Here is a 23,510-nt window from a genome sequence, read left to right as displayed (position 1 = left end):
CCCTGGCCTTTCTGACGCACTGGTGACACGCACTGCCCCCACAGGTGGAGTTCGAGTGCATCAACGAGAAGAAGAGGCAGAAGAAGAAAAGCTACAAGAACTCCGGCATCGTCAGCGTGAAGCAGTGCGAGGTCCGTGACCTGACCGCCTCTTGGGCAGTGCTCACACCCCTGCTCCCTGTCGGTGTGGGGGTCACACGCGTGCACGGGGACAGCTGGAATCCCCATCTCCCTGTCGGTGTGGGGATCACACACGTGCACGGGGCAGCTGGAATCCCCAGTTCCCTGTTGGTGTGGGGATCACACACGTGCACGGGGCAGCTGGAATCCCCCTCTCCCTGTCGGTGTGGGGGTCACACGCGTGCACGGGGACAGCTGGAATCCCCAGTTCCCTGTCGGTGTGGGGGTCACACGCGTGCACGGGGACAGCTGGAATCCCCAGTTCCCTGCTGGAATCCCCATCTCCCTGTCGGTGTGGGGATCACACACGTGCACGGGGCAGCTGGAATCCCCAGTTCCCTGTCGGTGTGGGGGTCACACGCGTGCACGGGGCAGCTGGAATCCCCCTCTCCCTGTCACATGAGCGGGCTCCTTAGGGAAGAGGACAGAATAGGAAATAGTCTTTCAATGACTTTGCTTCCAGCATTCGGCAGGCCTCCGCGAGCTCCAGGTCGTGGGTTCTTGTGTCCTTAGGAAGTGGGGCCCCGAGGTATCCCACTGTGTTGGGGTGGGATGTTGTGAGTGGGGGGAAATCAAAGAGATTTCTTACAACAAACAAGTGTTTTTAAAAAGTCTTGATTATTATGTCTATTAAAGCTCTCAACATATTCGATTCATTATTAGTTTCTTAAAACGTAAAGTGAGGGTATGTCACGGTTGGCCGTTATTATTCTAATCTGAACGTGGCTGGAATCACCTCGAGGTAGACTCTCCCAGACGCAGGCGCAGGTGGTGCCGTGTGTCCCCGTGTCTGTTCAGCCACGAAGTGTTAGCGCGTCTGCAGGGAGCTCGGCGAGTCTGAGCCGTCCGCTGCCTCTGCTTTCAGGTCACGGTGGAGTGCACCTTCTTGGACTACATCATGGGCGGATGCCAGCTGAACTTCACCGTGAGTAACTGGGAGCTCCACTTCCCCTTGGCAGTGCCTTGCTCCTCTGCAGAGCTGACCCGGCGAAGGGCACGCCTGTGTGTGGTCTGACCCAGCGCTCTGGGTAGGCAAAGCTGTCCTGTCAGTAAGCTGTCCCTTCTCCCAGAGAGCAGAAGGGTCCAAAGCGGGTTACCCCATTGCAACTTTAGCAGGAGAAAGCATCAGTCAAGCCAACGTAGAAAGCAAGGCCTGTATCTGTAGTCTTGGTGCAGTCCCGGTGCAGTGCGATGCAGTCCCTATGCAGTCCCGATGCAGTCCCAGTGCAGTCCCGGGGCAGTGCGATGCAGTGCAGTGCAGTCTTGGTGCAGTCCCTGTGCAGTCCCGATGCAGTCCCAGTGCAGTCCTGGTGCAGTGCGATGCAGTGCAGTCCCGGTGCAGTGCAGTGCAGTGTCGGTGTAGTCCCAGTGCAGTGTCGGTGCAGTCCTGGTGCACTCCTGGTGCAGTGTCAGTGCAGTCCTGGTGCAGTCCCAGTGCAGTCCCTGTGCAGTCCTGGTGCAGTGCAGTCCCTGTGCAGTCCCGATGCAGTGCAGTGCAGTCCCGGTGCAGTGCGATGCAGTCCTGGTGCAGTCCCAGTGCAGTCCTGGTGCAGTGCAGTGCAGTGTCGGTGTAGTCCCAGTGCAGTCCTGGTGCAGTGCAGTCCCAGTGCAGTGTCGGTGCAGTCCCAGTGCAGTCCCGGTGCAGTGCGATGCAGTGCAGTGCAGTCTTGGTGCAGTCGCAGTGCAGTCCTGGTGCAGTGCAGTGTCGGTGTTGTCCCGGTGCAGTGTCAGTGCGGTGCAGTCCTGGTGCAGTCCCTGTGCAGTCCCGATGCAGTGCAGTGCAGTGCAGTCCCGGTGCAGTCCCAGTGCAGTCCCGGTGCAGTGCAGTGCAGTGCGGTGCAGTCCCGGTGCAGTCCCGGTGCAGTGCAGTGCAGTGCAGTCCCGGTGCAGTGCAGTCCCAGTGCAGTGCGGTGCAATCCCGGTGCAGTCCCGGTGCAGTGCAGTGCAGTCCCGGTGCAGTCCCTGTGCAGTCCCGATGCAGTGCAGTGCAGTGCAGTCCCGGTGCAGTCCCGATGCAGTGCAGTGCAGTGCAGTCCCGGTGCAGTGCGGTGCAGTCCTGGTGCAGTCCCAGTGCAGTGCAGTGCAGTGTTGGTGTAGTCCCGGTGCAGTCCCGGTGCAGTCCCGGTGCAGTGCAGTGCAGTGTCAGTATAGTCCCAGTGCAGTGTCGGTGCAGTCCTGGTGCAGTCCCGGTGCAGTGCGGTGCAGTCCCTGTGCAGTCCCAATGCAGTGCGGTGCAGTCCCAGTGCAGTGTTGGTGCAGTCCCAGTGCAGTGTTGGTGCAGTCCCAGTGCAGTCCCGGTGCAGTGCGATGCAGTGCAGTGCAGTCTTGGTGCAGTCGCAGTGCAGTCCTGGTGCAGTGCAGTGTCGGTGTTGTCCCGGTGCAGTGTCAGTGCGGTGCAGTCCTGGTGCAGTCCCTGTGCAGTCCCGATGCAGTGCAGTCCCAGTGCAGTGCGGTGCAGTCCCTGTGCAGTCCCGATGCAGTGCAGTCCCAGTGCAGTGCGGTGCAGTCCCGGTGCAGTCCCAGTGCAGTCCCAATGCAGTGCAGTGCAGTCCCGGTGCAGTGCGGTGCAGTCCTGGTGCAGTCCCAGTGCAGTGCAGTGCAGTGTTGGTGTAGTCCCAGTGCAGTCCCCGTGCAGTCCCGGTGCAGTGCAGTGCAGTGTCAGTATAGTCCCAGTGCAGTGTCGGTGCAGTCCTGGTGCGTCCTGGTGCAGTGCGGTGCAGTCCCTGTGCAGTCCCAATGCAGTGCGGTGCAGTCCCAGTGCAGTCCTGGTGCAGTCCCAGTGCAGTGTCGGTGCAGTCCCTGTGCAGTCCCGGTGCAGTGCAGTGCAGTGTCGGTGTAGTCCCAGTGCAGTGTCGGTGCAGTCCCGGTGCAGTCCTGGTGTAGTCCTCGAGCAGTCCCGGTGCAGTGCTGGTTCAGTGTAGTCCCGGTGCAGTGTAGTCTCGGTGCAGTCCTAGTGCAGTCCTGGTGTAGTGTAAGCATGTCAAACTCGCAGCTGGTGGGCCACATGCCTCGTTTGACATGTTTGGCAGTAATTTGCGTTTAAGCATCTGGCAGACAGAGTGCAAGGCTGTCTGGGCTGTGGCTCGGGTGACTGGCGGGACACTCCTGTGGTCCCAGGTGTTTGAGAGGACATGGGGTGGGCTGCAGGCGAGGACCCGTCTCTTGCCGCTCTCCCCACACCAGTGTGGACGCCCTGCTTCTCGAGTAAGGGCTGCGATTGTCACCTGCAGGTGGGGGTGGACTTCACCGGCTCCAATGGGGACCCGCAGTCCCCCGACTCCCTTCATTACATCAGCCCCAACGGTGTGAACGAGTATCTGACCGCCATCTGGTCCGTGGGGGTGGTCGTTCAAGACTACGACGCGTGAGTATTGCCTGTGCCCTCACCCCGGGAGGCTTGTCTGTCTCCTGCGTGTTCTCTGATCGCGCGGGACAGGCTGCTGAAATGTCATCTGATCTTGTCTTTCTCCTTGGGGCAGTCTCATTGTTGACTTTGACCTCTGACCCCGCTCTGCAGGTGCTTGTTGAGAGCCACCGGCTGTGGCAGGCCCCGGTTTCCGGGGGTTCCTCAGGGAAAGGCGTCGGAGGGGCTGAAGTCCAGGTGGCACAGCCTCAAACACGCAGACACTGGTTCTAACATGGCTGTTTCCTGGGCAGCCGTAAAGTGTTCTTCTTCACGTGACTTTGAACAAGTGTCCACGAATAACGTGACCCAATTGCTGTAAAAGATTTTGAACAAATTCTCAATGGATGGATTTAAATAGGTCCTTTTGGAGGTTTGCTAAGCAACAGGGGAAGAAACGTGCATTCGTTGTGCCGTTAGGGCCAGTATGCAATGTCACCCGTCCTTTACATAAAGCTCTCACTTGCTGGTGGAGCTTTCATTAACCTTGTCATGGAGGTTAAGGAGATGGCTTTTTCAGGCAAATGCAAGCAAACCGGAAGCAAAGGTGGCTATGGCAGAACCCATAACAGCAGCAGAAGACTCCTTGTAGAACACTTCTTACGTAATTCCAAGTGGGACTATAACCGGGACTTATGAATAGCAGAGTGTCCAAGTGTTTCCATTGAAAACAGCCGGAAGTAAGCTGAAACGTCAGTCACAAGTCCTTATGGGGCTCAGCATACTGAGACCTCAGCAGGCGGCCTCAGGCTCAGCCTAGGGCTGTCAGAGGGGCGACAGGAGGCCTTCCCTATGGGAACGAGGAGCCTTAGGCAGTTCTTGGGTCAGAGTAGACTGCGGGCCCCATTGGGCTCGGAGGTAGAGGGGACTGAGCTGGGCCCCGTTGGGCTCGGAGGTAGAGGGGACTGAGCTGGGCCCCATTGGGCTCGGAGGTAGAGGGGACTGAGCTGGGCCCCGTTGGGCTCGGAGGTAGAGGGGACTGAGCTGGGCCCTGTTGGGCTCGAGGTAGAGGGGACTGAGCTGTGTAGGGCACGTGGCCACAGGCAGAGTTTCTGGTTTACCTGCTTTTATTTTCCAACTAGAGGCCCTGTGCACGAAATTTGTGCATGGGGGCGGCGGGGCGGGGGGGCAGTATCCCTCAGCTCAGCCTGCACCCTCTCCAATCTGGGACCCCTTGAGGGATGTCCGACTGCCCATTTAGGCCTGATCGGGATCGGGCCTAAATGGGCAGTCGGACATCCCTCTCACAATCCAGGACTGCTGGCTCCCAACTGGTCACCTGCCTGCCTTCCTGATTGCCCCTAACCAATTCTGCCTGCCAGCCTGATCACCCCCTAACCACTCCGCTGCCAGCCTGATTGATGTCTAACTGCTCCCCTGCCAGCCTGTTTGCCCCCAACTTCCCTCCTCTGCCAGCCTGGTCACCCCTAACTGCCCTCCCCTGCAGGGTTGATCACCTCCAACTGCCCTCCCTTGCAGGCCTGGTCCCTCTCAACTACCTTCCCTTGCTGGCCTGGTGCCTCCCAACTGCCCTCCCTTGCAGGCCTGGTCCCTCCCAACTGCCCTCCCCTGCTGACCATCTTGTGGCGGCCATCTTTTGTCCACATAGGGGCAGGATCTTTGACCACATGGGGGCATCCATATTGTGGGTTGGAGTGATGGTCAGTCTGCATATTAGTCTTCTATTAGATAGGATAGAGGCCTGGTGCACGGGAGGGGGCCAGCTGGTTTGCCCTGAAAGGTGTCCCGGATCAGGGTGGGGGTTCCCTTGGGGCATGGGGCGGCCTGAGTGAGGGGCCTGTGGTGGCTTGCAGGCTAGCCACGCCCCCCCAGTGACCCAAGCAGAGGCCCTGGTATCTAGGATTTATTTACCTTCTACAATTGAAACTTGGTAGCCTGGAGCGGAGCCAAGCCTCCTGCTTGCTCCGTGGCCAGCAGCCATTTCTGTTGGGGTTTATTATCCTTCTATAATTGAAACTTTGTAGCCTTAAGCGGAGGCCAGGGCCGGCCAGGGTGTGCAGAAAGCTTTGCTTCTTCTATTGCCAGGGGCAACCCTAGCCTCCTGCTCTTTCCAACTCTGTGGCTGCCACCATTTCTGTTTGGATTTGTTTACCTTCTATAATTGAAACTTTGTAGCCTTGAGTGGAGGCTTAGGCTGGCAAGGGCTGGCGGAAAGCTTGGCTTCTTCCGTTGCCTGGGAAACCCAAGCCTCCCTCCTGCTCTCTGTGGATGTAGCCATCTTGATTGGGTTTATTTGCATACTCACTCTGATTGGCTGGTGGGCGTGGCTGGTGGGTGTAGTGGAGTGAGGGTCAATTTGCATATTACTCTTTATTAGGTAGGACAAGAACTGCTATAAGCGAGCTGTATGCAATAGAATAAAACTAAAGGACGGGAGGGGAAACAGGGACGTCGTAGTAATAGGGGTCCAGCTGTGCCATGTGGATGCTCTAAGGCACTTCCTACAGGACGCTCATCTGCCGGGGCCGCGGGATGGAGGGGCTGTCGCCTGCGCTGAGGCCTCGGGAGCCCTGCTCTGCGCTGAGCGAAAGCGGATGAGCTCCTTCCTGACACAGGGCCCCCGGGAAGTCCTGCCAAAGCCGCCCTGTTGCTGAGTTAGAGGGAGGGGTGATCCTTTGTGAGTTCAACAAAACTGAGGCAGAGCTTGGCCAGCACTGACCCCCATGGAAGAGAAATATTGTTAGGACATTAGTAATGCGACCAAGATTATAGGCACAAATTCAGAAAAAAGCGTTAAAAATTATATGTTGACTCTCTGAAAAGTCTGCATTGAAGGTGCCTTTTAGGAAGCTTAACTCACCAGAGTTGGCTCAGAGCGCAGGGCGGAATGGGCAGCACGCCTCACAGAGGCCACTCTCAGCACCTCAGTCGGCCCCTCCAGCCCCTGTCCCCTCTGTCCCCTCTGTTCCCTCTGTCCTCTGTCCCCTCTGTCCCCTCTGGCTCCTCTGTCCTATGTCCCCTCTGGCTCCTCTGGCCCCTCTGGCCCCTGGCCCCTCCGGCAGACTTGGAGGACGCGTTCACACCTGAGAGTCCACAGGAGGGAGGGAGACTTCAGGAAGTGTGAGATACAACATAAAATAAAAATCAGCGATCTCGCACTAACCAGCAGTAACTCACTCAAGAAGCTGTGGATACAAGACCACAATTCAGAAGGTAATAAAAAGTAAGAATGAAGTTAAGGTCTAGGATCGTCACTGAGGGAAAACTACAAAATTGTACTGAGGGACAAAGAGGGAAATTTATTTAAATGGAGAAATATGCCACGATTCTAGATAGACAGATGTCACAATGATTTAAGATATAAAAATGTCTTCCTAAATTAGTTCATTTTAATAAAAAATTCAACAGAATCCTGACAAAGTAATTCTTAAAATGTCCCGGAAGGAAAGGTGAGAGAATGGCCGGGAGTTCTTCCGAGGAAGGAGCGGGAGCCGTCCTCGCAGACGGGAGCATTCACGGCCCGGCGCTCCGCCTGGGGCAGGGTGCTCACCCGGGCCTGAGTTCAGTGAGGCCCGCTCTCTGTAATTACAGACCCGCGGAGAAACGGACCCCACACCAAGGGGTTTGGGCCAAGGGGAGGTCTGCTCCCTGTGGCGCTCGTGGGGGGCACGTGTCTCAGACAGACAGGCACCTCAGCCCACAGTGCCCCCCTGGGCTGGGCAGCGCCCCCGCCCCCCCCCCCCCCCGAGCCACGCAGCACCACCCTGGGCCGGGCAGAACCACCCTGGGCCGGGCAGCACCACCCTGGGCCGGGCAGTGCCCCCCCCCCCCGAGCCGGGCAGCACCACCCTGGGCCGGGCAGTGTTGGCAGCGGACATGGAGGGCACCGGGGTGTGTGCGGCCCTCCGAGTGCAAGTGGCTTCTGTTCCCACTGCCTGGCTGAGGAGCAGGTGGAGCTGTGGGGCTCAGGCTGAGGGCACCCCCGTGGGGACCAGCGGCTTCTTCCATCAGCTCCAGAATATTTCCGGATGGACTAGACGTTTCGGTCACACCCCCCTGAACGTTCCACAGAAATAGGTGCGGATTGTTGACAGTCTGACAGCGAGGAAGCAGAAATCGTGAAATAACTTTTATTCACATTAATTAATATTAAAAACTGTAAAAGATACAGTAGACAAAGTTAAAGACAGGTTGTAAGCAGGGAGAAGGGTTTGGCATGTGTGACACAGGCTCTGTCCTCAGTGCCAGAGCTGCTATGAGTGCCCATGGAGGAGGATGTCCTGATGGGAAATGGCATGATCATTCGGGGGTTCGCGGAGAATGTCCTGATGGGAAATGGCATGTTCATTCGGGGGTTCGCGGAGAATGTCCTGATGGGAAATTGGCATGTTCATTCGGGGGTTCGCGGAGAATGTCCTGATGGGAAATGGCATGTTCATTCGGGGGTTCGCGGAGAATGTCCTGATGGGAAATGGCATGCTCATTCGGGGGTTCGCGGAGAATGTCCTGATGGGAAATTGGCATGCTCATTCGGGGGTTCGCGGAGAATGTCCTGATGGGAAATTGGCATGCTCATTCGGGGGTTTGCGGAGAATGTCCTGATGGGAAATGAGAGTTTTTATGTGGCATTTGTACCACGTTTCTGTGGCCAGTGTATGAATATTCATATTATGTGGCGGTAAGTAACCTCATGTCAGTTGAGCAAGTTTGACTGCCAAATGAGTTTGCCATAAACAATGAAAAGAAAAAAAAAAAAAAAACAATGAAAAGAGTTGTGGTTTTTAGGGCTTTGTGGATCTAGCTATCGTATTTACTCGATGGAATATACAGTATATAAGTAGGAAAGAATGTTAGAAATAGGAATATAAACTCCATTTTTATAAATATACGTGGAAAGACATTTTTCTCCCTCAAAGCACATAAAACTATTTAGGAGAATTGCCATATTAACATTTTTTTCCTCTGGTAATTATGAGTAATCTTTTATCTTTTTTAAAGATTTAAACATTTTAAAAACTAAGCTTATATTGGCTTTATTATGAGTAAAGATAAGCTCTGTGTTGGAAAAACGATCTCTTTTCACATTTCCTTGTAGGGATAAGATGTTCCCTGCGTTTGGGTTTGGAGCTCAGATCCCGCCTCAGTGGCAGGTGAGAGGGACCCGCCCCCCAGCCTTGCCTCCTGGGGGCGGGGCCCCAGCTCATCCCCCCCTTTCCTCTGCAGGTGTCGCACGAGTTCCCCATGAACTTCAATCCATCCAACCCCTACTGCCAAGGTGAGTGGGATGCCCGTGCACTGTGCCCGCCTCTCCCCTGTGCTGGGGACTCCCCACGCCCCCCGGCCGGCCTCTGACCAGCTCGTCCTGTCTCAGGAGGCAGGAGCTGCCCTGCTCGGGGGGGGGGCCCTCACTGCGGGGAAGAGCCCGCCACGCGCTCCTGCCTTAAAGGATCAACAGAACAGGTATAGGGCCATAGTCCTTCCACGCACAAGTTGATTTTAGAATAAACCCTCTGTGAAATGAGCAGTCAGTCCGCGGCCTCTGAAGCCCTCGGAGGAGCGGGCGCTGTGCAGGGAGGTGGCCCGCACCGGAGCGTGGACGCAGGTGGTCTCCGCAGTGCGGGGCGGGCGGCTCTGGGCGGCTTCCCTCCGCGGAGGCCACCGTGTGGTTCGCGCTTCCCGGGGGCGTCCCGTAGCCAGGTGCTTCCCCGCCACCCCTGAGAACTCACCTGACATGCCCCGTCCCCCAGAAAGTCCCCCAGAAAACGGTGTACGTTTGGGGGGAAGGGGGTGGGGCAGAGGCAGAGACTGGACAGCGAGCTGACTTTCTGCAGCGACGACGGGTGTGGGTTCCGACAGGAAAGCCCGTCCTCTGGTCCCCACGGAGGGGGGCCGTGGAGTGGTGCTGGGGGAGCTGCCAGGGCGCCGCCTCCTCCCGACACGTTTCCCACCGACCCAGGGCCTGTGTGCACGGCGGGGCGTGTTCCATGCTTGTGAGGAAGTGGGAACGGAAGGATTTCGGGAGCTGAGGGCGATGGCTCACGTGGGCACTCGTTCCGTTCGCTCACTCCGAGCACCAGGAGCCCCTCTGGGCTGCCGTCGGGGCGGCCGCTCTGCGTCAGGTCTCCGTCCGGCACAGACAGCCCGTGGGTTTCAACGAGGCAGACGCCGTGCGGGAGAGACAGCCTGTCCCCGCGGGTCCTGCCCGGTCACTGGGTGTCCGTGCCCGGAAATGGCCCGTCTCGCGTCCCAGAGGCACAGGGAGGCCTCGCGTCGCTCCGTGTCGGCGGAGGGGCTGCGGGCAGTATTGGGGAGGACGTGTGACTGACTGCTGTGCGCCTTGGACTGCGAGCAAGCGAGAGGGAGGACTGGAAGGAGGCGCTGCGGCGGTCGCGGGCTCGCATTTGGCACAGCCCCTGCTGCTGCCTGTGTCGGTGTGATCTTCGTTCCTGGTGGGTGACTGGCCGCTGGGGCCAGCCTCACCTTCGCACGTTAAACACCCTTCGCGAGTGTTTGTTCTCGCGTGCTGACGAGGCCATTCCTTCCCGAGTGCCAAGGCCTCGGGCGTTCATGGGGACCTGCCGTGACGGGCGGCTAGGCTCTGAAGCCTTAAACCACGTCCCGCTTCTCTTCCGTGGCTCGCTGTTCTGCTGGGCATTTTAAAGCCAGAAACCTGTTTGGGTTTTACACTGACCACCTCCTGAGGCTGATTCCTCGATGATTGCAGCAAGTGTTGTGGGAGTTTCTAGAGAATTCCTGTCTCTTCGAGCGTCTGACTCGACGCCGGGCAGGTGGAGCGGGTGTGTGCGGGGCCCTGGCGTGCATCAGCGGTGCCGTGGCCGGGCCGCGCGGCTGTCCCAGGCTGCCGCCGCATCAGGCCTCAGGTCTCAGCGACTCGCCCAGGTCCCCGCGCTCAGCCTGCTGTTTCTCCTCCACCTGGGGCCCTGCAGGGGTGCAGCTGCCCAGGTGTGCTGCCCCGAGGCTGCGGGTTGGGGGGCAGGCCTGCCAGTCCCAGTGCCCAGGACCGCCCATGACCTGCGCGCGGCACGACCCTGGCCCGGGAGTGGCTGTGGGCTCTGCAGCTGCCCAGCGTGTTTAGCCTCCACATCACCCATGTCCAGCCTTCCTCGTGGCACATGTAAACTAGTTCCGAAAGTTCTGCAGCCTACCAGAAAATACACTTTTTCAAAAAAGGTATATTTTGAGTCATTTACACCAGACGGCTCTTGTCCTATTTTTATTTGACAACCTAAGGAAAAGGGTCAGCGCCCCAACGGAACGGGTTCTGCACGTGTTGGCAATTCTTGCAGCGCGGGGTTGAGACCCGCTGCTGAGTCAGCGAGGAGACCCTGGACGGGAGCACCAGCGGCACCGAGCCGCGGCCCGCTTGTGCGCCTCTGGCCACCTGTGCAGGCGCTTTCCGTCTGACCCACCTGAGAATTCCCAGCGCTGCCTCCTCACCTCGAAATGCCGAGTGACGGCTCAGCCTCTGTCCCGGTCCTTTTCCCTGAGTCTCGTCCCTAGCAGCAAAGCTAAGCGCCCTAACAGTCCTGTGGACTCGTGAGTAACTCGCTCAGCTGAAAACACGTGTTCTGGGTCGGGAGGGTATGGGACTTGGTGTGGAGGTGTGTGCTGCACGGGGTGGGCGAGAGTGGGTTTAGAGCGGTTCGTACGGAAAATGGCACAGGAATAAGCGCTAATACAAGAATAGACTATTTCACGTGCGTGTGACTGGAACGTGCCCACCTCATAGCTCAGAGGAGTCTGGGTATAGACCTGCTGTCTGAAGTACTGTGTCGCGTGTGCGACCACGTCGGCGGGGGAGTGCTGGGCGTGGCGTTGCGCCCAAGAACTCCCCATGCTGCTCTTTCTGTCCAGGGATCCAGGGCATCGTGGAGGCCTATCGGGCCTGCCTGCCTCAGATAAAGCTCTACGGACCGACGAATTTCTCCCCGATCATCAACCACGTGGCCAGGTTTGCTGCTGCAGCCACACAGCAGCAGACGGCTTCTGTAAGTGTCCGTCCCCGGAACTGAGGTGCGGGCCCGCCTGTTCTGGGCCACTGTCTGTGCCGTGACCATTGAGGTGCCAAGGCAGAGGCACCGTCGCCCTCGGTGGGGGCGGCAGCTAGTGATCCTTGGAAACAGGCAGGAACAAAGCTGCCCACCCGCAAGTCTTGTCTCTGAGACCTGCCACTGGGTGCTGCCTCTCGGGGTGAGGCGGGACGAGGACGCACGTGGTGAGGGAAGAGTGAACGGGGATTCACGTCACGTGCCCGGGGCTGGGCCGCGTGGACACTCAGCACCTGAGCTGCTGTTACAAATCCGACTCCCAGTCTAGACGCGAAGGACCCAGATGATGCTTTATGTGACATCGCCACTCGCTGGCGATTGATCAGATAACCGTACGGAGAGAAGCCCACCACGTCCACGTCAGCGTGTTCTTTAGCTTATAGACGTCCCCCCTCTTCCGCTGAGAGAACCCCACCATGTTCACGTCAGCGTGTTCTTTAGCTTATAGGCAGTCCCCCCTCTTCCGCTGAGAGACCCCACCACGTCCACGTCAGCGTATTCTTTAGCTTATAGACGTCCCCCCTCTTCCGCTGAGAGACCCCACCACGTCCACGTCAGCGTGTTCTTTAGCTTATAGACAGTCCCCCCTCTTCCGCTGAGAGACCCCACCACGTCCACGTCAGCGTGTTCTTTATTTTATAGACAGTCCCCCCTCTTCCGCTGAGAGACCCCACCACGTCCACGTCAGCGTGTTCTTTAGTTTATAGACAGTCCTCCCTCTTCCGCTGAGAGAACCCCACCATGTTCACGTCAGCGTGTTCTTTAGCTTATAGACAGTCCCCCCTCTTCCGCTGAGAGAACCCCACCACGTCCACGTCAGCGTGTTCTTTAGCTTATAGACAGTCCTCCCTCTTCCGCTGAGAGAACCCCACCACGTCCACGTCAGCGTGTTCTTTAGTTTATAGACAGTCCCCCCTCTTCCGCTGAGAGACCCCACCACGTCCACGTCAGCGTGTTCTTTAGTTTATAGACGTCCCCCCTCTTCCGCTGAGAGACCCCACCACGTCCACGTCAGCGTGTTCTTTAGTTTATAGACAGTCCTCCCTCTTCCGCTGAGAGACCCCACCACGTCCACGTCAGCGTGTTCTTTAGTTTATAGACAGTCCTCCCTCTCCCGCCGGAGTGGCACTCGCTCCCTTGGCCACTTCAGTTAAATGAAGTGCTCACGCCTGCACCTGCTGGGCATTTACCCATAGGCGTTTCCACGCCTTGCTCCCGCGGACTTCGGCCGGCCTGTTTCGTGCCGTCACCCTTTAATGGACGTGCAGTGTTTCCGTGTGAACTCCCTGTCATCCCAGATGTCAGGCTCTTGTAGCAGGTGGTCCTCGAGCTGCAGGTGTCGGCGCTGCCTGTGTCACCAGAGCTCGAGCTGCTCACGGGCCGTGCTTTCTCTTTGGCAGCAATATTTTGTGCTCCTGATCATCACCGACGGCGTGATCACAGACCTGGACGAGACCAGGCAGGCCATCGTCAATGCCGCCAAGCTGCCTATGTCCATCATCATCGTCGGAGTGGGCGGCGCCGACTTCAGTGCCATGGAGTTCCTGGACAGCGACAGCGGGGCCCTGCGCTCCCCGTCGGGTGAGGTGGCCAATAGAGACATCGTGCAGTTCGTGCCTTTCAGACAGTTCCAGAACGTGAGTACCGCTGCGCCTCGCCCGTTCGGCCCGGGGGTGGGGTGGGTGCTGGCCGGTGGGTGGGTTTGCTTCAGGCTTGGGCCTGCGTGCCTCCCGCAGTGTGTGGCCAGTTAAACCAGTGAGTGACTGTCAAGGATAGCTCACCTTTCCCTGCCCGACAACCAGTTTCCACACCGTGTGTGAGGAATTGACTGCCTAGAGGCTGGTTTGCCGAGTCTCTCGGGAGACTGCCAGTTTCCTCCAATGGTGGTAGCATCTCATAAAGTGGCACATTGCTACCAGCCTGGTCCCTCCCACAGGCACGCCCAGTGGCACCCGTCACAGCCACCCCGTCCCTTCCCACCTTCATCCCTCCTCATCCCTGGCAGCCATTAGTTTGGTCTCCACTTCTTGATCTTATTATTTTCAAACTTATATAAACAGAATCTCACAGCAGGAGCCTTTGGGGCTGGCCTTTTCTCCATGATTCCTCACAGGCTTCGTGCCGCTCATCGGGGCTCCGTGCTGCTGAGAGGGGCTCCGTGCTGCTGAGAGGGGCTCTGAGCCGCTGAGCGGGTCTCTGTGCTGAGCGGGTCTCAGTGCTGCTGAGCGGGGCTCCATGCTGAGCGGGTCTCTGTGCCGCTGAGCGGGGCTCTGTGCCGCTGGGCCGGTCTTCATGCCGCTGAGCTGGTCTCTGTGCTGCTGAGTGGGTCTCTGTGCTGCTAAGAGGGGCTCCGTGCCGCTGAGCGGGGCTCCGTGCTGTAGGCACGTGGTTTGAGGGCAACTGCAGCTGCTTCCAGTTGTGCCTGGTGCACACCAGCCGCTGTTAACATCACGCACAGGCTCGTGTGAATGTGTGTTGGGGGAAGTACACAGAAGTGCAGCTGCGTGTTCAGTTAGCAAAAGCCTGTGAACTTCCCCGAGTGGCTGTGCCATCCCCTGCCCAGCAACAGGGGCAGGACCTGGCCGGTGTGCGGTTAAGGAGCAGCCCATGGGGGTCTTTGTGGTGATGAGACAGCTGTGTATCTTGATTGTGATCACACAGAGCTGTGTGCATGCGCGCGTGCACACAAACACGGAGACACACACACACACACACACACACACACACACATACACGTGCGCGCGCACGTGACACTGGAGACTCAGTAAGAGCTGTGCACTGAATGGTGTCGCTGTCCTGGTTTTGATATTGTCCCGCTGTTAAGGAGCCATTACCTTTGGAGGGAACTGGGTGAAGTGTACATAGGACGTCTGTTATTTTTGCAACTTCCTGTGAATCTATAATTACTTCTAAATAAGAAGCCAAAAAAAAATGAATAATGAGTGAATAAAAGACCAGCATTGAAAGTTAAGGACAACAAGAGTCATTGCCTGCCAGGCAGGGGTCAGCACCCTCAGCTCATCCCCTGCTGTCAGACTGACCCTAGACTGGATGCAGGCACAGGGGTGGGACTGTGCGGAATCCTGATCTTTATCAAAGGATTAGAGGCCCAGTGCACAAAATTCGTGCACAGGGGCGGGGGTTGTCCCTCAGCCCAGCCTGCACCCTCTCTAATCTGGGACCCCTTGAGGGATGTCCGACTGCCCGTTTAGGCCCGATCCCACTGGGCAGTTGGACATCCCTCTCACAATTCAGGACTGCTGGCTCCCAGCCGCTCGCCTGCATCTGCCTGATTGCCCCTAACCGCTTCTGCCTGCCAGCCTGATCACCCCTAACCACTCCCCTGCCAGCCTGATCGATGCCTAACTGCTCCCCGGCTGGCCTGATTGCCCTTAACTGCCCTCCCCTGCCATCCTGGTCACTCCTAACTGCCCTCCCCTGCTGGCCCAGTCACCCCTAAGTGCCCTCCCTGCTGGCCTGGTCTCCCCCAACAGCCCTCATCTGCCGACCTGATCACCCCCAACAGCCCTCCTCTGCTGGTCTGGTCTCCCCAAACTGCCCTCCCCTGCAGGCCTGATCCCTCCCAACTGCCCTCCCCTGCTGGCCATCTTGTGGTGGCCATCTTGTGTCCATATGGGGGCAGCCATCTTTGACCACATGGGGGCGGCCATCTTGTTTCTTGGAGTGATGGTCAATTTGCATATTACTCTTTTATTGGATAGGATAGCTAAGCCCTGGCTGGAGTCACTCAGTGGTTAGTGTCGCCCGTGCACCAAAGAGTCTTGGGTTCAATTCCCTGTCAAGGGCACATACTTGGGTTGCAGGTTTGATCCCTGGCCCTGGTTGGGGTGCATGCAGGAGGCAACCAATCAATGTGTCTCTCTCATATCGATGTTTCTCTCTCTCTCCCCCTCTTTCCCTCCTTTCCACTCTAAAAATCAATGGGAAAGATATCCTTGGATGAGGATTAACTAAGGTGGGGAGGGCAGTGAAAATGTGGTTGCTCATGAAGTCACTGGTTGTGTTCTCTAGGCTCCCAAGGAGGCGCTGGCCCAGTGTGTCCTGGCCGAGATCCCCCAGCAGGTGGTGGGCTACTTCAACACCTACAAGCTGCTTCCCCCCCAGAACCCTGCCACCACCAAGTGAAGGCTGCCTCCCGACCGTGACCAGCCCGGCGCTTACTGTCACCCGGCATTCATGCTGTAACCTAGTTCTCTATGGGTTCTTTCTACTTAAAGCGTTTTTTATACTTTCTGGAGGAAAAGTGCTAAGTTAATCTTTACCAATCAATACAGTGGTTGCTTCTGACCCAGGGGCTGCAGTGAGGCTGTCTGGAGGAGACACTCCCGAGGAACGTGGTTTGTTGTTGTGACTGTACTTTCATAGGAGGAGCTGCCGTTTCCGGTGGTTCCCAGTAGGAGGAATGGAGCCTGTTGGGCGGTGTGATTCCAGGTTTCTGTGCAGCAAGCCCCACCTCAGTGACAAGGCTCCTCAGAGCAGATGACACTGAGCTGTTCCTGTAACGGTTCAGTGCTTCTCGGGGCTAATCTCGGCGCATTCCGCCGGGCCTGCTGCAGGCGCTGAGCAACAGGCCGCACACCCTCCCTCTGGCACAGCCGGTGGCCTGAGCCTCGCGCCAGCAGCTGTGCGTGTCACCGCCCAGACCGCTCTGCCTGCGGACACTGTCCGCGAGCCCAGGTCTGCGTGTGTGCGCCACGGCTTGTCCTGTATTCCCCGTTGTTGGAGCGTTTTCCTGGGAGGGGAAGCACTGAGCTGCTCTGTTGGGAGCCGTGGGACCAAACCAGCACTCCATTCCGCGTGCGGATGGGCCGCGGCGCCATCGGGAGGGACGGTGTCAGACCTTGCTTGCTGAGGCCCCTTATGCTGATTTGTACGTATTCACTTAGACATTTTTCCTTTTTTTTTGAGTAACATTTTTAGTCTGATTTTTAAACTCATGATAATCAAAATCACATTTCTCATTAATAATGTGCTATGTACTAAGCCCAGGATGTACTGTATTAAGCATAAAACCTGTTGTAACTTAAAAAAAAAAAATCTAGCTCTGCCTTTGGATATGGTGGACTTTACATGCTTTTTTTTTTTCCCCACATTGGTCCTCAACCCATCCCGTTTTATTTTTTAATTTTTTTTCAATCTTTAATTTCTTTATTGATTAAGGTATTTCATATGTGCTTTTTAAAGAGTAGAATTTCCCCCTGATTTTTACCCTTTAGGACATATTGCTTAGCAAACATGGTCCCATCAGAATAGGTTTGGCAGCATTCCAGGGACCTGTGTGCCCAGGATCGCACGTGCCCTTAGATCGCAATCGTCTTTAACTTCAACATTAAAACTATGTGTGGATCACAATCCTCGGGAGGCCGGCTGTGTTGACAGTTCAGCGCGTGTCCCGGTTCTCAGACATGTTGGAGGACATGACCCCCAGCCAGGAGCAGCCCTGTCCGTGTTCTGGTTGCAGCTCCGTGTGCTTGGAAACAGCACAGAGATGTTGCTGGCTTTGTTTCCTTTTAAACCCACATGGCCCCTCTTAACTCCCGGACCCTTAAGTTTCTCCTGCAGCACCAGCACCACCTGCAGGGGGCGCTGGGGTCACCAGCATGGGGGCTTATTGGTTCCACGCTGATCACAATCCTCACACCATGGCCAGCTGCCTTGGGGCTCACAATTTCATATTCTGGTTTTAAACAGAATGTTTCCTTTTAAAATTAGATTTTTATTATTCATTCTTGACCAGGTTCATCACTAGATGCTGTTTCTGATAAGAACTATGATTCCAGCAAATTAGGGTAATGGATACATTTTGCAGTTTTGAATAAAAGCTGTTACAATTTCTAAATTACTTTATAAAGTCCTTACAATTCCTACATGTCACCTCATCGCGTGTGACTTGTTTTATATTAAACTAGAGGCCCGATGCACAAAATTCATGTATGGGTAGAGTCCCTAGGCTTAGCTGGCGATCAGGGCCTATCTGTGGGCCAAACAGCAGGGTGATCTGGGGGCCCCCACTGGCACCCGCCTTGGCTGGCCAGGGGTCTGCGGGCTGGGGGTAGCTCCTGCATTCAGTGTCTGCCCCATGGTGGTCAGTGGGCATCATAGCAACCGGTTATTCTGCCATTCAGTCGATTTACATATTAGGCTTTTATTATATAGGATGCTGCTTTTGCCCATTGTGCCACCATTCATTCCAGTGCCACTAGTTCTCAAAGTGCATTTAGAGACACTGTAACTGAGTCAATGGTCACACCTCTTCACCCGCTGTGTTTCCTGGCAACCCGTCTTCATCCGTCTCCCCTGCATGCAGCTGATAATCACGTGGAGAATTTAATCCAAGAAGTCTGGCTGTGACTGCGAGAACTCTTGTGCCTTTTGGGTGTCATCCTTACAACAAATGTGTAAGCTAGGAATATATGAACTAATGTTGAGTATATCTTCCACATGAATGCCCTTTGGATAAAGTTATTTTTCAATGTGCTACAACAGTGCCTTGTTTTTGTTCTTATTCTCTAAATGTTATCAAAACCAGTAGAAAAGTTTGAAATAAAATGAATGTAGTCTATTAGATGGCCTGTGCTCCATATTTTGTGGAATAAAAGAGTTTGGGGATGTTATTTTGTGGGGTTTGTTAATTTAAAAGAAATTGACTGCGTTCAAATTGGTGCAGTAAGGGAAGGGTTATCAGTTTACTGCTCATGTCCTTTTTCTTTTCTTTTTTAAAAATATATTTTTATTGATTTCAGAGAGGAAGAGAGAGAGAAATATCGATGAGAGAGAGTCATCGATTGGCTGCCTCCTACACACCCCTACTGGGGATCAAGCTGCACATGTGCCCTGACCTAAATCAAACCAGTGACCTTCTGGTTCATACCACTGAGCCACACCAGCTCAACCACTGAGCCACACCAGCCAGGCACTGCTCACATCTTATTAGGGTGGTGGGGTCACATCTTGGGCCCTCTGGGACTCAAAAGGGAGCCCAGACTTGGGCTAAGGGTCATGGATGCCACTGAATGCACTTACTACCTCCACTGGGCATGGAGGCTGTAAGTGCCCCCTTCTCTTCGAAGTGGCATTTGCCTCTGAGAACCTCCAGCTTTGACTCTATCATCAGATCATGCACACTCGATTCCTCCTGGTGATCATCTTGTTCCTCACCTCTCCTCAGCCCACCCGAGGTCATGCCCTGGACCTCCACGTTATCCCTAACATGCCCCTTGAATCTCAACTTCAAGTTCCCCGTCTCCCACTAACAACTCATATTCCATATTCCAGCTTACTCCCTCTAGTTCTCGACAGCTCCCGCCAGTCACCAATCGTTGTCCACCAGCACCTTCAATCCACGAATGCTGCCATCTTTTCCATGTGACATTCTCCTCCTCCAGACTTCTGCCTTCTCCGGCTGGCCCTGCAGCTCCAGCTACGTGGCTTCTTTGCTCTGAGGGGAGGTGCCTGGCATACTGGCATACTCCTGGCCCCTCCTGCAGATTGTTTGCGTCACTTGGCAGCCCCAGTCCCTCACTCCTGCAGGTCCTAGTGAGTGTCACAGCCCCATGTTTAAAATTTTACCTCAGGAAGTCCCAGCACAGAAACAATGATCTCTGTGAGCACCTTTGTCTGTAAGAAAGCCACCCCCAAGTTCCTGCCCTGATGGGACACCATCCAGTTCCCCTTATGTGTCTGGGTACCCAAGAGCCTCACCCTGGTGCTGGAACTCAGAGAAGGTGCTACCTTGTAAGTTCAGTTCATGTGCTGGCCCTTTATGAGGAACACCCGGGGAGATTAAAAAATGGTGGCAGAGTAAGTGGATGCTGCATGGACACACTCACAGGACGAAACTGGTATTACAACTAAAATACAGAAAAACTTCCTGAAAAATCAACTGAAGACTTGCTGGAATGAACCCTGATAACCAAGGACTGAAAGTGGAGACTGCACAGAGACTGGTAGGGGTGGAGGCATGAAAGGGCTCACCAGGTTCCCACAGACAGCAACTGAAGTTCTGGAGAGATATCTCAGCTGTGACTAGATATCACAGAACTGAGAGCACCAGAACTGGCTGTGAAAAGTGGCAAGGTTGCTGCCTGCCAGGGAGAGATGGCTAGAAATGCAGGCACACACTTAAAGAGCCAGTGCACAAAATTCCCTATGCAGCAACCCACCTGTGCTCCGGGAGAGGGAGGCAAAGTGGACTGGAGCTGTGTGAGAAGAAGCCAAGATTAGGGGTGCTGGGGTTAGAACAAAGAAGGCAGACACCTTCATTTTCCTGTGCTGAGTCATTCCCTTATACTATAAAGGTCATTTTTCTCATGTAGGCATTTGCTAACTAAGTGGTGCCTGGGGGAAGACAGTTGACCCACCCTATTGGAAAAACTCTCACAACACTTGTGGACAATTGTCTGAGGGCTATTCTAGACTGAATCCAATCAATCTGCAGACAGAGGTGGTCTCTGGAGGCTTTGAGTCTTTGCCTGATCTAATTAGAAACAGTGTTTGACACTGTATTGCACTAGAGATTGAGCAGCATAGCAGATCTACCTAATACATAGTCACAAACCCAAACAGGCAGCCAAAAGAAAAGAAACGACCCCCAAAATGAAAGAACAAGAGAATTCTACAGAAGAAGAGATGAATGAAACAGATAAGAAATTCACCTGACTTAGAGTTGAGAATAATGATGGTAAAGATGCTCAACAGCATGAGAAGATATATAGTAACTAAGAAAAGAAAAATAAAGAATGACATAGCACAAATAAAGAACACATTGGAAGGAATACACAGCAGATTAGGGGAAGCTAAGGATTAAATCAGTGAATTAGAAGACAGGGTAGAAAAAAATCAATCAGAACTGAAAAGAAAAAACAATTAAAAAACAGGAGGACAGCTTAAGGGAGCTGTGTGACAACATTAAATGTAAAAATGTTTGAATAGTAGGTGAACCAAAAGAGGTAGAAAGGGAGAAAGGGATAGAGAATGTGTTTGAAGAAATAATGGCAGAAAACTTCCCTAACTTGGTGAAGGAAAAAGACACACAAGTTCAGGAGGCACAGAGTCCCAAGCAAGAAGAACCCAAACAGCCCCATGCACAGACATCATAATTAAAATGCCAAAAATTAAAGACAAAGAGAATCTTAAAGGCATCAAGAGAAAAGTAAACTGTTACCTACAATGGAACTCCCATAAGGCTGACACCTGATTTCTTATCAGAAATTCTACAGTAATGGAAAGCAAGGATCTGAAACCAAGATTACTATATCCAGCAAGGCTATCACTCAAAATGGTGAAATAAAGAGCTTCCCAGGAAAAAAAAAAAAAGGCTAAAGAGTTCATCACCACCAAGCCAGCATTACAAGAAATAGTAAAGGGAGCAGAAAACGGGTTCAGCAGAGGTGGAGGACACAGTTGAGGAGAGTCTCCTCCCAGCCATCCATGGATATGCTGTCCAGAAACCAGTCTGGCCCAGCCAAGAAGATGACCTGCCCCATCCATGCTCCTCAAAGATTACCATAACGTCCCCAAAATTGAGAAAGTTGATGATGTCGTGAAAAGACTCTTGTGTTTGGAAATGGGGATTCAGAAGGAGAAGCTAAAAATCAAGAAAGAACAATTTATGAACAAGGTTGTGGCAAACCCTGAGGACATCAGCTCCCTCGAGGCTTGAATTGTTGCCTTGATTGTCAAGATCCACAATTATGAAGAACACAGACAGAAACATAGAAAGGACAAAGCTCTCAAGTGCTATCTGATGATGAGCATTGACCAGAAGCAAAACATGCTCAAAAACATCCATAAAACTAACTACAATGTTATTGAGAAGACGTGCAAGGACCTGGGAATTGAGTCCATCTTCCCCCCTCTATACTACTGAAAAGTCCACTACCGCTGGGTGACCAAGAAGGCTTTGTGCATTCAGGTTTACCAGGAGGCTCAAAAATTAAAGGAGCAAAAAAGGGCCTTAAAAACAGCAGCAGCCCAGAAACAACACCAGATGAACCCAATAAGCTCTTCCAAAGCTGAACCAGAGGCAATCAAAGAAAACCAATAAATTTTGTTCAAGTTAAAAATAAAAATGGTAAAGGGACTGCTGTAATGAGAAGAAGAAATAGAGAGAAACCTAGGCATACAGAATTAAAATGGCAATAAATAAGTACCTATCAATATGACCCAACTATATGCTGTCTACAAGAGACCCACCTCAGAACAAATGACACAGCATAAGAATGAAGAGCTGGAAAACATTTCCCATGCAAATGGAAAAGAAAAATAAGCTGGAATAGCAATACTCATATTTGACAAAATAGACTTCAAAATGAAGGCCATCATATATATATATGTGAAACCGAGGCATACAGAATTAAACATCCATAAAACCAACTACAATGTCATTGAGACATTACAGAGAGAGAGAGAGAGAGAGAGAGAGAGAGAGAGAGAGAGAACAATAGTCACAGTTGGGGACTTTAACACCTCCTGACTTCACTGTATAGATCTTCCAGACAAAAAATTAACAAGGAAACAGTGAATCTAAAGCACACACTAGATTGGATGGGTTTAATTGACATTTATAGAGCATTTCACCCAAGAAATGCAGAATATACATTCTTCTCAAGTACATATGGAGGATTCGCAAAGATAGACTACATGTTAATACACAAAACAAATTTCTACAAGTTCAAGAAGATTGAAATCATATCAAGCATCTTCTCAGATCACAGGAGAATGACATTGGAAATCAACTACAGTAAAAACACCCAAAAACATTCAAATACATGAAGGTAAAATAGCATATTATTACCAGTAAGATCAAGAAATAAATAGAAAGCTTCCTGGAAACAAATAAAAATAAATACACAACAACCCAAAATTTCTGGACACAGCAAAAGCAGTCCTGAGAGGGAACTGTTCATCGTACTACAGGCCTACCTTAATCAACAATAAAATTATTTAACCCTACAACTTAAAGAACTAGAAAGAGAACAACAAGAAAAGTCCAGAGTAAGTAGGAGGAAGGAATAATAAAGATTAGAGAAGAAATAAATGATATAGAGACTAAAAAATAATACAAAAAATTCAATGAAACCAAGAGCCTATTATTTGAAAGGATAAATAAGATTGATAAACCATTAGCCAGATTCATCAAGAAACAGGACGCAAATAAAATCAGAATGAAAGCAGAGAAGTTACCACTGACACCACAGAAATACAAATGATCTTAAGGAAATAACATTAACTTTATGCCAACAAATTGGACAGCCTGGTAAAAATGGACAAATTCCTAGAAAAATACAGTCTTCCAAAACTGAATCAGAAAACCTGAATAGGCAAATAACAACTGATGAAATAGAATCAGCAATAAAAATACTCCCAACAAACAAAAGCCCAGATCTTGATGGTTTCACAGGTGAGTTTTATCAAATATTCAAAGAAGAACTAAAACTTATCCTCCTCAAACTATTCCAAAAAATCCAAGAGGAAGGAACACTTCCAAGTGCTTTTTACCAGGCCAGCATTATCCCAATTCTAAAACCAGATAAAGACACTACAAAGAGAATTACAGCCAATATCCCTGATGAACATAGATGCTGAAATCCTCAACAAAATATTAGCAAAATCAGACCCAGCAATATATTAAAAAGTTCATACACCATAACCATGTGGGATTTATTCCAGGGATGCAAGGCTGGTCCAATATTTGCAAATCAATAAATGTGATACATCACATAAACAAATTGAAAGATAAAAACCACATGATCATGACAATAGATGCAGAAAAAGCATTCAAAAAAATCCAATACCCAATTTTGATAAAAACTCTTAGCAAAGTGGGAATAGAGGGAGCATATCTCAACATGATACAGGCCACATGACAAACGTAGA

At 53.0% G+C, this 23,510-nt stretch overlaps 1 protein-coding gene and 1 pseudogene across 2 annotated transcripts in view; both read left to right on the top strand.

Annotated features, from left to right (window-relative positions):
* The window catches only part of CPNE3 (copine 3), a 41,600-nt gene extending 23,402 nt beyond the window's left edge, over window positions 1–18,198 (top strand). For both annotated transcript variants that reach the window (XM_054708297.1, XM_008160366.3), the window contains 8 exons: window positions 45–131; window positions 1,045–1,104; window positions 3,410–3,543; window positions 8,639–8,693; window positions 8,767–8,818; window positions 11,419–11,552; window positions 13,013–13,249; window positions 15,645–18,198. In XM_054708297.1, coding sequence (XP_054564272.1) covers window positions 45–131; window positions 1,045–1,104; window positions 3,410–3,543; window positions 8,639–8,693; window positions 8,767–8,818; window positions 11,419–11,552; window positions 13,013–13,249; window positions 15,645–15,758 — 873 coding nt within the window. In that variant the 3' untranslated portion in view covers window positions 15,759–18,198. The remainder of the gene's footprint in view (window positions 1–44; window positions 132–1,044; window positions 1,105–3,409; window positions 3,544–8,638; window positions 8,694–8,766; window positions 8,819–11,418; window positions 11,553–13,012; window positions 13,250–15,644) is intronic.
* LOC129147203 (28S ribosomal protein S15, mitochondrial-like) lies at window positions 17,039–21,678 on the top strand (annotated as a pseudogene).
* The last annotated feature ends 1,832 nt before the right edge of the window (window positions 21,679–23,510 follow it).

This window comes from Eptesicus fuscus, chromosome 19 (assembly GCF_027574615.1).
Source record: "Eptesicus fuscus isolate TK198812 chromosome 19, DD_ASM_mEF_20220401, whole genome shotgun sequence".
Taxonomy (NCBI): domain Eukaryota; kingdom Metazoa; phylum Chordata; class Mammalia; order Chiroptera; family Vespertilionidae; genus Eptesicus; species Eptesicus fuscus.
This window is presented reverse-complemented; position numbering and strand designations above follow the sequence as displayed.